At 43.2% G+C, this 14003-nt stretch overlaps 1 protein-coding gene across 1 annotated transcript in view; it reads right to left on the reverse strand.

Annotated features, from left to right (window-relative positions):
• Positions 1-13349, reverse strand: part of LOC130482512 (broad substrate specificity ATP-binding cassette transporter ABCG2-like) — a 36549-nt gene extending 23200 nt beyond the window's left edge. Inside the window, exons 1-8 of the mRNA XM_056855256.1 lie at positions 13153-13349; positions 10015-10074; positions 7187-7301; positions 6729-6881; positions 4851-5008; positions 3443-3594; positions 1112-1213; positions 162-406 (exon numbers count right to left, since the gene is read on the reverse strand). Of these exons, the coding sequence (XP_056711234.1) occupies positions 162-406; positions 1112-1213; positions 3443-3594; positions 4851-5008; positions 6729-6881; positions 7187-7301; positions 10015-10074; positions 13153-13349 (1182 nt within the window). The remainder of the gene's footprint in view (positions 1-161; positions 407-1111; positions 1214-3442; positions 3595-4850; positions 5009-6728; positions 6882-7186; positions 7302-10014; positions 10075-13152) is intronic.
• Between the last annotated feature and the right edge of the window lie 654 nt (positions 13350-14003).

Below are 14003 nucleotides of genomic sequence, written 5' to 3' on the forward strand. Positions count from 1 at the left end.
CCACTACACCACGCTGGAGATATAGGATGAGCTGAGAAAAGAAGCTGCGAGAGGCTTGAGGGTAAATTTGGGCCTGGCTCTACATAATGGGCAAAATTGCCATGAAATACAACCCGTTTCTCATTAATGCCTAGAAATGGGCATTTTCAAGTTAGAGTCACCTGTGCTATGGAAGCTTGTGGGTTGCCTATCAGGTTTTTGAAAGTGCGTTTGGAGACCCATTTGAGCTGATGAAAGAAGGACGTGGAATATGTGATTTCTCTGAAAGAGGCAGTTTTGTGTTGGCTCCCCAACGACAGCTTCTCTAATTCTGCTTTGGTTTCTTGATAATAAGCAGAATTGGAATACTCCTCTGCTAATCTCTCCGCCAACGTCCTGTCACGGCTGATGTGTTCATCGATGCTATCTTGAAAGCAAAGAGAGGAGAAAATTGGTTAGGTTTAGAGACCCAGCTGTGAACAGAGGGTCAGACTAGAATCTGGCTGACCTGGGTTTGAAACCCAACCCTGCCATGGAAGTTCACTGTGCCAATTCACAGAATCCAATTCATTTTTTAATGAAGTCAACCCAATGCGTTTCTGCTCCTTTGTTCCACATTGCTTCAAAACAAAATACATTAAAATTGAGTATGATTTCCATTATCATTCTACATCCGATGTATGTATAATGGTGTAGTAGCGTGGTGTAGTGGTTAGGAGTGGTGGACTCTAATCTGGAGAACTGGAGAGGGGCGTGGCTCAGTGGCAGAGCATCTGCTTGGCATGCAGAAGGTCCCAGGTTCAATCCCCGGCATCTCCAGTTAAAGGGACTAGGCAAGTAGGTGATGTGAAAGACCTCTGCCTGTGACCCTGAAGAGCCACTGCCAGTCTGAGTAGACAATACTGACTTTGATGGACCAAGGGTCTGATTCAGTATAGGGCAGCTTCGTGTGTTCATGCGTTCCCCACTCCTCCACATGAAGCCAGCTGGGTGATCCTGGGCTAGGCACAGTTCTCTGAACTCTCTCAGCCCCACCTACCTCACAAGGGTCATTTATGCATGGGAGTTTTACCTTGAGCTCCATGCACACTGCCCTGAGCTAGAGGAAGGAGAAAATATATATTTTCCATACCTGTCTCTATTTCAACCTTGTTCGAAGCCACAGCTGTCGAGTCTCCATTAATGACATCCAGAAAGAAATCAGCAGGGTTGTTGTACGGTTCACACTCATAACCTACAAAGAAAAAGCTCTCCCGGGTCATCGAAATGTAGAGGAAAAATACTATTGACAAGCACTTAGGGAAATGCCTCTAAAAAAAAATCTACTTATTTTAAAAATACAGGCTTCAATTAACCACATTGCAGCTGAAGTGAGTGAATTCTCTCACATTTAACAACATCACTGTGATTGCAAAATCAGTACGCTGATGGCATGACATTTTTGATACTGGCAGTCCTGTGACACACCTGCAGGCCAAACATGTACTGGATCACTCTGTGTGCCAAGTTAGGACAGCACGGGCACAGAGCAAGCCATTGTCCTCATCTTTCTCCTGGAGACTTGCCAGAACAAGAGTGTGGGCATCTTTTGGAAGCCAAGTAAAGACCAATTCAGATGTCGAGGATAATTATGGCCTTTTATGCTGGGACGTTTTGCCGCAGTCACCCCCGCTGACTGCTTCAGGGCTTCCTTTTGATTATGCGTGCCTTTTCCACCCGTCAGAGGTCACCTCGCTCTCCCCACGCATTTTGCCCACATTTTCCAGATTCTGGCTAAAACAGCATCTGGAAAATGCAGGCAAAACACGTGGGGGGAGCAAGGCAACTTCTGACAGGTGGAAAAGGCATGCATAATCAAAAGGAAGCCCCGAAGCAGTTGGTGGGGGTGACCGTGGAGAAACGTTTCTGCATAAAAGGCCTATGTGACACAGTCCTTCTCAAACTGGACAACTTAACAGAAATAATCTAGAAGAGCCTCTGCTGGATCAGATCAAAGCTCCTTTTAGCCCAGCAACCTCTTTCCAGTAGTGGCCAGTCCGATGCCTCTGAGAAGCCCACAAGCAGGGCATGAGCTTGGCTAAAATGTGGGTTAAAGATCAAAGAAAAAACCTACCATACCTATTACTCTGGGGAGGATTAAAACACATAATCTCTGGCCCACAACTGCAATCTGATGTAGTGCACCATTTTTTTCCTGATTTTTTGAACAGGCTCAAAAATCTTTGTCTAGCCTTGGTTTGAATAGCTAATAGTAGATAATATTGGAAGTGTTTTCAACTGCATTATTCATTTCATTTGAGCTGGCTCATAGTTACATGGTTTAATATCAGTCACAAAGCCATGCTCCTGCACACCTACCATTAATTTCACTGGAGCTCATGCAGAAGAATTTCCTTGTCGTCTGAACCCATTGCTACCAGCCAGCCCCAAGCCTCTACCTAACCCACGGCAAGAAGAAGAAGAGTTGGTTTTTATATGCCAACTTTCTCTACCACTTAAGGAACAATCAACAGACACCCTGTGAGGTAGGTGAGGCTGAGAGAGTGTGACTAGCCCAAGTTCACCCAGCTGGCTTCATGTGGAGGAATGGGAAAACAAATCCAGTTCACCAGATTAGCCTCCGCCGCTCATGTGGAGGAGTAGGGAATCAAACCCGGTTCTCCAGATCAGAGTCCACCGCTCCAAACCACCGCTCTTAACCACGCTGACTCTCAGGTCCATTCAGTCATGAACACTTGTGACATAAATATAACGTGGGGCCAAGTTAGGCATCTTTAGATCAATTGCTATAATGTATACAAGAAAGAAAAATGCTTCCACTGAGCTGAAAGAGAGCTCAGCTTAAAACGCTGGTTTCCCTGTCTGTTAAAATCCATGTTCTCCCTTTCAACTGTTCAGATTCCCTCTCTCTACAGCTGTTTGCTCCAATGGTCTTATCCTGCATTCTTGACATCCATGGTAACCAAGCATTCCCTGCCTTCCCTCTCGGCAGACAATCAAGAATAAAAAGGAAAAAAAACAACGATCACCATCAAGTAATGAAAGTTAGCTCAAACGCCATTCTTATTCTCACGTCCCACAAAGTGGGAGATTGTCAAAGGCAAATGTCAGAAGACATCCTTCACAAAGTGGAGTGGACAAAATTGCTACAGGGCCAAATAAATGAAACCGGATTGGCACACTGATTGACAGGGGAGGGACTGTGGCTCAGCAGCAGAGCCTCTGCTTGGCATGCAGAAGGTCCCAGGTTCAATCCCCGGCATCCCAGTTAAAGGGACTAGGCAAGTAGGTGATGTGAAAGACCTCAGCCTGAGACCCTGGAGAGCCGCTGCTGGTCTGAGTAGCCAATACTGACTTTGATGGACCAAAGGTCTGATTCAGTATAGGGCAGCTTCATGTGTTCATGTGTTCACATCTTCCTCTGAACTCCCTGCATTTGCTAGGGAGCCTTCTGAAAGCTTACCGATGGATTTGAAGTATTCTATGGCATTCTGGGCAGGTCCATGATACAACATTCTTCCTGCAGCCAGTAAGGTCAAGTTATCAAACAGTCTGAAGATGGAATAACGAGGTTGGTGGATAGACAAAATTATTGTTTTTCCTTGCCGGGACATCCTGCACAGAATGGATATTACTCAAATCAATGGACTTAATATCACAGAACGCACATGTAACACACAGCAACACATAAAGGAGGGATTTAAAGTAGAGCGGAACCATTCAAAGCCCCCGAACAGATAAACAATACCGCAATACAAACAATGCTGCATTTCAGTGGCTATCTTTTTTGCCAATAGCTTATTTTATTTATTTCGGTACAAAATTGGATAGCCCCACCTTTCTGCCCTCATCAGGGGCAACAAGGCTGCTAACAGATTAAAAACATACATAATAAAAACACATCTTAAACACCATTCAAACCAAACAAAAACACATCATTCCAACAATAAAAACCAAGTTAAAATACATACAAGATACAATAAATATACATAAAAGGAGCAATTAAAAACAGGACAGGAAGGAGAGATGACTGAAGGAACACTAGACAAAACAAAAAAAAAGTCTTCATCTGCTGGCACAAGACGGCAACAGAAGGCGACAGGCGAGACTCTCTGGGGAGAGAATTCCAGAGTTTTGGGGTGCCATGACTAAGAAGGCCCTCTCTCAGGTTGCCACCTGCCTAATCTCAGAAGGCGGGAGCATCCAAAGCAGAGTCCTGGAAGATGACTGTAGTGGACATGTAGGTTTTATTTACCACATGGGAATCCCTACCCTTTCTCCAAGGAGATCAGGTGAGCATGCATGCATTTAATGTTCCCCTCTACTGGATCTTACAATAACCCTGTGAAGAGAAAGCCCAAAGTCACCCAGTGAGCACCATGGCTGCGTAAGGATTTGAACCCAAGTCTCCCTAATCCAATTTCTGCACTAATCACTACCCAAACTAGCTCACGCAAGAATTTCTAATGGTGCCACAGTCCTTTTTGTTAAAATGAAGAAGGTAGTAAAAGGGTAGTGTGTGTGTGTGTGTGTTTAGTGTCGCCATAAGTCAGAAGCGACTTGACAGCACTGAAAACACACACACCGTACCCTTTCACTACACACCTAGGGGAGGGGCCATGGCTCAGTGGTAGAGCATCTGCTTTGCATGCAGAAGGTCCCAGGTTCAATCTCCAGTTAAAGGGACTAGGCAAGTAGGTGATGTAAAAGATCTCTGCCTGAGACCCTGGAGAGCTGCTACTCAGACCAAGGGTCTGAGTAGACAATACTGACTTGGATGGACCAAGGGTCTGATTCAGTATAAGTCAGCTTCATGTGTTCACCTAGTTTAACATCCCATCAAAGAAAATGTACCATTGCCTAGTGTTTACCTCTTCAGCAGCAGCAGAACAGCGTTGGCTGTGCTGGCGTCCAACCCAGTGGTTGGTTCATCTAAGAATAAGACTGCAGGGTCAGTAATGAGTTCCATTCCAATATTGGTCCTTTTCCTCTCTCCCCCTGATATACCACGAATGAACTGGGTCCCAACCTAATGCAAAACAAGAACATGCATTGTGTTTTCTTACCCCCTTTTGAAAACTGATACAATTTTATGGTTTTCTCCCTCTCAAAAGCAGAAGGAATAGTGAAAATGACTTTATTCCACAATTATTTATGCAACAGTTTTTATCTCATTAAGCTCCTTAATGAATGGATACAAAAATATTGGGTTGGAGCCAACAACTCTCTCCCACTAAACACTTCCTTGATGAGGGAAGCCTCAGGACTCAAACAAATGAGACAAATGTCATAGGAAACGCATTGCAATCTTGTGCAGCCTCAATTTGCCATGGGGGCATGTGCTCAAAGGAGAGAGGGGTGGACCAAGCTGAGCAATCTAAACCTCATCTGTTTGAGCCTTGTGGAAGGAAGTCAAAGTGAGGTTGGTCATTATTATTCCTACAGGAGAGCTGAGGATGGAGAGAAGCGATTTTTTTACGGCCCAACATCTTACAGCGTCTCTCATGCTGACCATAGTGCAGGAGCAGCAGAACTATTAGAAACTTATTTCCTTTTATTAAAAATCAGGGCCCATGCCCACCTATCCAGCAACCACCCTATCAATAGAAATCTTGTTTGGTTCCTTTAGATTCCTGTGTGTATTTTGGTCATTATACAATCTCCACTGTTCCACTGTCCCATAAAGCTGAATCAAGGTTTCTGCCCCTTTTTTTTTTTTTTGCACTCTCCCAGAAACTCTGGGAATCAACTTCCTGTTGCATTATGAATACTTTGATCTAAACATCTCAACTGTACGAAGATTGTTTTGGCTGTTCATCCATTTATTTATAATCAACTTGTACCATGGAAGTAAGAGGTAAAGGTAGTCCCCATGTGCAAGCACTGGGTCATTACTGATGCATGGGGTGACATCCCATCACTACTAGGCAGACTGTGTTTATGGGATAGTTTGACATTGCCTTCCTCGGTCATCTACACTTTACCTCCAGCAAGCTGGGTACTCATTTTACTGACCTTGGAAGGATGGAAGGCTGAGTCAACTTTGAGCCGGCTACCTGAAACCGGCTTCCATCAAGATAAAACTCAGGTCGTGAGCAGAGCTTAGACTGCAGTACTGCAGCTTACCACTCTACACCACGGGGCTCCTCATCTTGAAAGTAACCAATGAGAAATAAATCACTAGACCAAAGAACAAAATACATCACTAGACCAAAGAACAAAATACTATCTCTTATTCTTAGTAATACACAGCCAATAGGCCGGCTAAAATTGTGGGGAGAGGAGGCGGAGAAGGAGCAAGAAGAGGAAGAAGAGTTGTTTTTTATATGCCAACTTTCTCTACCACTTACGGAAGAATCAAACCAGCTTACAATCACCTTCCCTCCCCCACAACAGACACCCTGTGAGATAGGTGGGGCTGAGAGAGCTCTAAGAGAGCTGTGACTAGCCGAAGGTCACCCAGCTGGTTTCGTGTGGAGGAGTGGGGAAACCAACCCGGTTCACCAGATTAGCCTCCGGCGCTCATGTGGAGGAGTGGGGAATCCAACCCGGTTCTCCAGATTAGAGTCCACCGCTCCAAATCACTGCTCTTAACCACTACACCACGCTGGAAGGAGATTGTAAACCGGTTTGATTCTCCTTAAAAAAGGTAGAGAAAATCAGCATATAAAAACCAATTCTTCTTCTTCTTAAAATATGCTTACTTCCCATAAAAAGTACAAACAGGACACGTGATAATAAGCCAGTACCTTTGAATCTGCCACTTTTGTCAAGCCCAGTTCTTTGAGGATCTGATTAACTCTCTCCTCCTTCTCACGAGAGCTCACAGTCTTTGGAAGGCGGAGGGCCGCTGAGAACTGGAAGTTCTCTCTCACCGTCAGCGTTCCCATCACCACATCGTCCTGTTCGAAAGAAAATAAAAGCAGGCTGCTTCCAGATATGTGGCCCCAGCCAGCATCTCCAGTGCACACAACGGCAACTCCAGAGCATACACGGAGCTCCGTACAAGCATACCTAATAGAGCCAGAAAAATGCATGAGGCAAGCCCCTTTGTAAACACAAGCACCACTTCGATTAAGGGCACCCATCTATAAATCACTAGTTTGTGTGAATGGTAAAATAAGAAATGGAGAGGCAATAAAACAGTGCATTTCAATGGGCATAGAAAGGTGAAATTCTGCTTAAGGTTGCACTGGAAATGACTTACCTGTACCACATACCCAGAGATGCATTTAAAATTGGCAGGCTGAGGGGCTCCATTGATCAGAACATCTCCACTCAACCCATGAGGATCTTTCCTAGCAGCTAAAATGTCCAGTAGCCTAGAAGAATCATTAGACAAGCATCACATGATACATTTCTGTAGCCACAATATGGTGTAGATCACGCAAACAGGACCATGACATGTAACACAGGGCTCAGCTGGATGATTCTGCAGAAGGCTGAGTCAACCTTAAGCCGGCTTCCTGAAACCAACTTCCGTAGGGATTGAACTCGGGTCGTGAGCAGAGCTTGGACTGCAGGACTGCAGCTTACCACTCTGCGCCACGGGGCTCCTGGCAACCCTATTAGGAGCTGTTATGACGAAAGGGTTTGTTAAGCAGTCAGTTGAGCTGTGGTTAAAGATATGGTTTAAAAACTCTTACCCCCGAGTCAGTCTGGCCTGCAACAGAAGAGGGAAGGCCCAGAGCTTGACCGAGAGGACTGCTAATTCCCTTGCAATTGAAGGAGACAGAGAAAGATCTGCTGCAGCAGCAACCACAGAAGAGCATATTGGGAAGAAGCAGCCCTGCACTTCAGGTTAACATTTTGGACTTTCTCTGTCTTTGTATTACTGGGCACGGTTTGCTATTTGCCATTGTTCTGGGTGCCCTTTCTGAAGATCCTGCCTCCTTCAATTGTTACGGTTGCCAACCTCCAGGTACTTAAACAAATAACTCACTCTACTGTAAAAAGTATTGCTCAAATAAACAGTAGTAGGCAAAAAAAGAAAAGAAACAATGGACAAGTATAGCAAAAGGCAACAGCAGCAAGGCTATTACTATATTACAAGGTGCAATGATATAAGCAACCAAAGCTTTGTTTGCTTATATCGTTGCACCTTGTAATATAGTAATAGCCTTGCTGCTGTTGCCTTTTGCTATACTTGTCCATTGTTTCTTTTCTTTTTTTGCCTACTACTGTTTATTTGAGCAACCTCCAGGTACTAGCTGGAGATCTCCTTCTATTACAACTGATCTCCAGCCAATAGAGATCAGTTCGCCTGGAGAAAACGGCCGCTTTGGCAACTGGACTCTATGGCATTGAAGTCCCTCCCCTCCCCAAACCCACCTTCCTCAGGCTCCGCCCCAAAAACCTCCCACCGGTAGCGAAGAGGGACCTGGCAACCCTATCAATAGGGCTGCCATGTGCCCGGTGGTGGAGGGTAAAATCCACGTGAGCATCACTTTCAGAGTTTACCCAGAAGCGACGCGGACGCTCTGGCAACCTCGGCTAAAACCTGCGGCCGAGATTGCTAGAGCATCCGCGTCACTTCTGGGTAAACCTGGAAGTGATGTAGGCGCGTTGCGCAGCATGTGCGCGTGCCGCGACAGGCGTGCACGTGCATCGCACACCTCGGCCGCAGCACCGCAAAGCTCCCACCGGTGGAGCTACAGGGCCTGGCAAGCCTACCTATCAATTGTGCTACGTTCATAGCCATTATGATTTCATTTTAATTCTAGTTGTAAAGTTGTGTTTGTGATAAATATTTATTACCTTGAATGTTTTTCCCTCTGAAGCTATTTCACATTTGTATACTTAGCCAAAAGGGTGATGTCATTTATTGATTTGAATCCCCCCCCTCTCCAATAGGGATCTATGTAGTCATGGTTCTGCTGGGTTACACATAGAAAAGCACAGATGGGAACACAACTACCAGTATTTCAGGAAAAGGCAACCACCCCAATCCTAAACATTTTACTTGTTGCAATCTCTCAGTCTAGTCTAGTTTACAGGGTCATTGTGAGGATAAAGTCGTGGAAGCTATGTATACAGCCTTGACATCCTTGGAGGAAGGACGAAGTAAATATTTATTTCATTAAAAAAATATTATAAACAATTAATCCTACAATAAGAGAAAATAAGAATATAACAATAAAAGAAAATGGAAATATAACATTACTAAAATACTCATAATACAAATTATTGAAAAGAAACTAAAACCATGGTACTAATATAACTAAAATACCCATAACAGTGAACCAAGCAATACTCTATCTATTTATCTAAAATCCACATGATTGTTACATCACTACCTCTCTGTGATTTGCACACTGGAGTGTTTTTTCCATCCTTCAAATTCAAATTCAAATTTATTAATACAGTCAACTGACCAATCACTTGCTGGTTTTTTTTTCATCCTTGAAATTGTTAAAATCCAGCAAGAGTGCAGTTCTTTTGTATTTTTGTCATTATTATAATACGTCAACTTAATTAAAGCATAGGTTTTCTTTAACCTTATCAAGCCAATTACTTAAATCAGGGAATTTATTGTTTTTCCAATATTTTGCAAGATTTATTCTAGCAATCATTAGCATATGGAGAAACATAACTCGAATATCCTTTGGTTTATCAGGAAAATAATGTAATAATATTGTTTCCAGTCTTACTGGAATATTTATTTATTTCAAAGAAGCTTACAATAATAGTTTAAAGAACATTTCCAGTTAAAACCAAATTAAAATAACAAATAAAATAACTTCCTCCTAGATGTGTGCCGATTCAAACCCTCTCAAAAACTCTGGCAAACAAGCAGGACTTGAAGCACCTCACGAAAACCTCACCTCTACAGGGATCCCATTCCACACAGCAAGAGCCATGATGGAAAAGACCTGGGTTCTGGTCAGTGCAAGATAGACCACTCTAAGTGGTGGGACAGCCTGAAGACTGTAGTTGGCACACAGGGACATATAGAAGGAGATGGCCTTTCAGATATGTGGGTCCCACGCTGTGAAGGGCTTTCAAGGTAGACAGATTAACTGTTGCAATACTTACGAAGATTTTCCACCGCCTGTTGGTCCAAGAATTGCGTTCAGTCCTGGCCTCATTATCCCACTGTAAAGTAAAGCTCAGCATGTTTCTCATTCATTACTTTCATAGAAGTACATCCATTCCATTGATCATCAGTGCTTGCTAAAATGAGTGTCATAAGAACATAAGAAAAGCCCTGCTGGATCAGACCAAGGCCCATCAAGTCCAGCAGTCTGTTCACACCCCTCTTAAAGCCTCCCAAGTTGGCATCCATCACCACATCCTGGGGCAGGGTCCAAGAACAGTTTAACATTTCCCCCTTTTTTCTCAAGTACACCATAACCTATAAGAAATTGTGACTGTCAATCAGGAGTGAAGCCCAGCAGGACAAGCAGCCTGTCCTTCTTCACCAGATGTTGCGAAGAAGGGTTGGTTTTTATATGCCAACTTTCTCTACCACTTAAGGAAGAATCCAACCAGCTTACAATCACCTTCCCTTCCCCTCCCCACAACAGACACCCTGTGAGGTTGGTGGAGCTGAGAGAACTGTAACTTGCCCAAGGTTACCCAGCTGGCTTCATGTGTTGGAGCGGAGAAACCAACCCAGTTCATCAGATTAGCGTCCACCGCTCATATAGAGGAGTGGGGAATCAAACCCAGTTCTCCAGATTAAAGTCCACTGCTCCAAACCATCGCTCTTAACCGCTACACCACACTGTAGTGGTGTAGTGAAATAACTATTGAAAATAACTTGCACGGGCCAAGCTTATATTGCAACGAGCAGAAGGCAAGGCAAAGGTTGCAACTAAATAGTGCAAATCCACGGTCAGATTTCCCAACGTAGATTTGAAAGTAGTTGTGAGTTTCCTGCATTGTGCAGGGGGTTGGACTAGATGACCCTGGTGGTCCCTTCCAACTCTATGATTCTATGATTCCATAAAGGTTAAACAACAGCCATGAACATGAAAAAAGCTGCCTTTTACTGAATCGGACTGCTGGTCAATCAAAATTGGTATACTTACTTATTTGTTTTACAAAATTTATGCCCCATCTTTCTGCCTTTATAGGGGCCACCAAGGTGGCTAACAAATAAAAAAAATTGTCCAGCAATTTTCCGTTTGTGACATCTGCACATGTGGAACATCACTGGTTAAGGTATCTCTGTCCAGCAGTTTGCTGTTTTTGACATCTGCACATGTGGAACATCACTGGTTAAGTTATCTCTGCAGATACAAGTTCACAGTTTTGAGATCTGCAAAACCAAGCATCTGCAATCTCAGGATAGAATAGTGTGAGATGAGAGAGGGATGAACCAAGGACAACCTACCCATGCATAAACGACCCCTATCTTCTAGACAGAAAAATTGCCCAAAATAATCTTACAGAATTCTCTATAAGAACATGACATTGTGAATGGATTAATGGAATTCATTTACCGAAACAATTAAACATTGCATGAATATACAGCCTCCTGCAGTATAAATAAGGATTAGATTTTAATTCATGATGAATAACCTTTGGACTATAATGTATCTTAAATAGAAAACTCTCTTTAAATATATTTCCCTCAAAAAAGCATTTTATTTTTTAAAAATTAAATTTTAAAAATTTGATTTTTTAAAGTTTTTTTTTAAATCATTGATTTTTATCCACCCTGCTTTCCTGTCACTTCCCGTTGTCAACCCATAAATTGTCCCTAATGCTACAAGGGGTGGCCCTGTTACCTTTTGCACCCAAAGCAATATAACTCAGTTAATTATTTATAGGCCTCTTACAAATGATGGTCATATAATATTGAACATCTAAGACCTAGATATAAAGAATAAAATAAAACACCCTGACTGAGATCATCCAAAGAAGCCATATGCAAGCCAAAGGGGGGTGGGGTGGAAATGAGTAGGCGTTGGGAGTTTTCTTTTCCTGGTTGGGGGTTCCCTACCACCAGCATTGCTAATTGCTGAAAAGACAAGACACTTGTTAAAACTGGGCAGTGCCTTTCCTTTTTTTTTAGCAATGGTACAAAATCGGTAGTGCGCAACAGCTGACAGATGGGACCCGCCTTAATTTATTTTGACAGCAACATTACATGAGGCGTGGGACTCCCAATGGGCATAATGTAAGCAGCAACATTTATTGTAGGGTTGCCAACTGCCAGGTAGTAGCAGGAGATCCCCTGCTAATTCAACTGATCTCCAGCCAACATAGATCAGATCACCTGGAGAAAAATGGCCCTTTGGCAATTTAACTCTATGGCATTGAAGTCCCTCCCCTCCCCAAATCCCACCCTCTTCAGGCTCCGCCCCCAAAATCTCCTGCCGGTTGAGAAGAGGGACCTGGCAACCCTAACTTATTGGCTTCTTGTTTATAGAGCAACCTTGTGTATTGAAGGGACTGAAGGCTGAACTAGACGAAATGTGAAAGATTTTAGATTAAAAAACACACACACACACAGGCAAAATCCTAAATAGCCAGTTAGTGGCACCAGGAGGCTACACTGAAGATTACAGAGGAGTCACTGGGGAATAAGGAGTTTAACGATGTCCTTTTGTGCTTCTTCCACAATTTAAATAACCCCCTGTAAAGCTGCAATTAGCTCCATGGATATGAAAAAGACGGGATCTGGCTTTTCCCCAAGGCAGAGATGTTTTTGCAGCTTTGGAGCCAAACTGGAAGGATACTTAGATTGTGTATGGAAAGGGAAGATTAAATATCCTCTTCCCATAGTGGCCCTTCCCAGGTCTTCACAATAACCACCAGGAGCGATTAATTGTCTTTTTTTTAAAAAAAACCCACAGAAGATCCTGACTAAGGATCTTGCACATCCTGTCTAGATATTACAAAGCCGGCACCTCACTAGATGGCTCTGATAAGTGGTTATTCTACATTTTAACAGTTTTTTTAATCACCAGGAACCACCTTGTGGTTTCAATTGAGAACCTGGTAGGTGTATAAATGCATTTAAAATAAATATTATTTCAGCCTGTAAACCTCCATCCCACCCCGGCCACGCACTCCACTCTACAATACGGGTTGTTACAGAGTTGTTGCAAGGATTACTGAGAAGACATCTGTAAAGAATTACTTCATATACCATAAAGGCCCACTACAAATACTAAGAACTATCAAAGAATGAGCATGAGATCCATTTTAAGAAATACATACTTGATATCTCTCAAAATATCTTTGTCAACCGTTTTTCGACAGCATACGAAGCCACTCTTGGTCTTCACTGTGTAGCAGATGTTGTGAAAAGTCACAACAGTGGCTCTCGCCACATCTTGAGACAATTGCTTTCTGCTCGGGACGCCATTCGTATTGGCCTCCGACATTGGGATGCTGATTTGTGTTTTGTGAGCCATCGCTGAGGCTCTTCTTCACCCCTGGGAATCACAAAAATCAAGTCATTGACATGTACGCAAAAAAACAAATTTCACAGAATCCCTCAGTACATGGGGCAAATGGGGCACGAGAAGTCCAAAGGAGTGTTGTCCTTATTGCAAATCAAAATGTGAACATGTGATCCTGCCTTATACCGTGTCAGACCTTGATCAGCATTGTCTACTCTGTAGCAGTCTTAACAGCCCAGACTAGCCCTATCTTGACAGAGCCTAGAAGCTAAGCAGGGTTGGCCAGGGCCAGCACTTGGATGGGAAACCAATACCAATACCAAAACCTTTAATGGCATAAAAAAAGAAGATTTAAGTTATACAATAAAATATTACATGTGGCTCGAATAATGTTACAAATACATCCCTGAGTTTTGTCATGTCGTACTTTTATGACACTCTGAAAGTATTTTGCCACTTTCTCAATTATGTTGGGAGGGCGATTATTCAAGAGAAAAGACACCTTGGCAGGATCAGATAATCCAATCTTGTTTACCAAGATAGGAGTGAAAAGTTTGAGTCGAATTTCATCATAATAAGAGCAATAGAAAAGCATATGTGAAATTGTTTCAATACAGCTCTTCCCACAGGGGCAATTCCTTGCTGAGTGGGGTAGATTTTGGAATC

Source organism: Euleptes europaea, chromosome 9 (genome assembly GCF_029931775.1).
Source record: "Euleptes europaea isolate rEulEur1 chromosome 9, rEulEur1.hap1, whole genome shotgun sequence".
Taxonomy (NCBI): Eukaryota; Metazoa; Chordata; class Lepidosauria; order Squamata; family Sphaerodactylidae; genus Euleptes; species Euleptes europaea.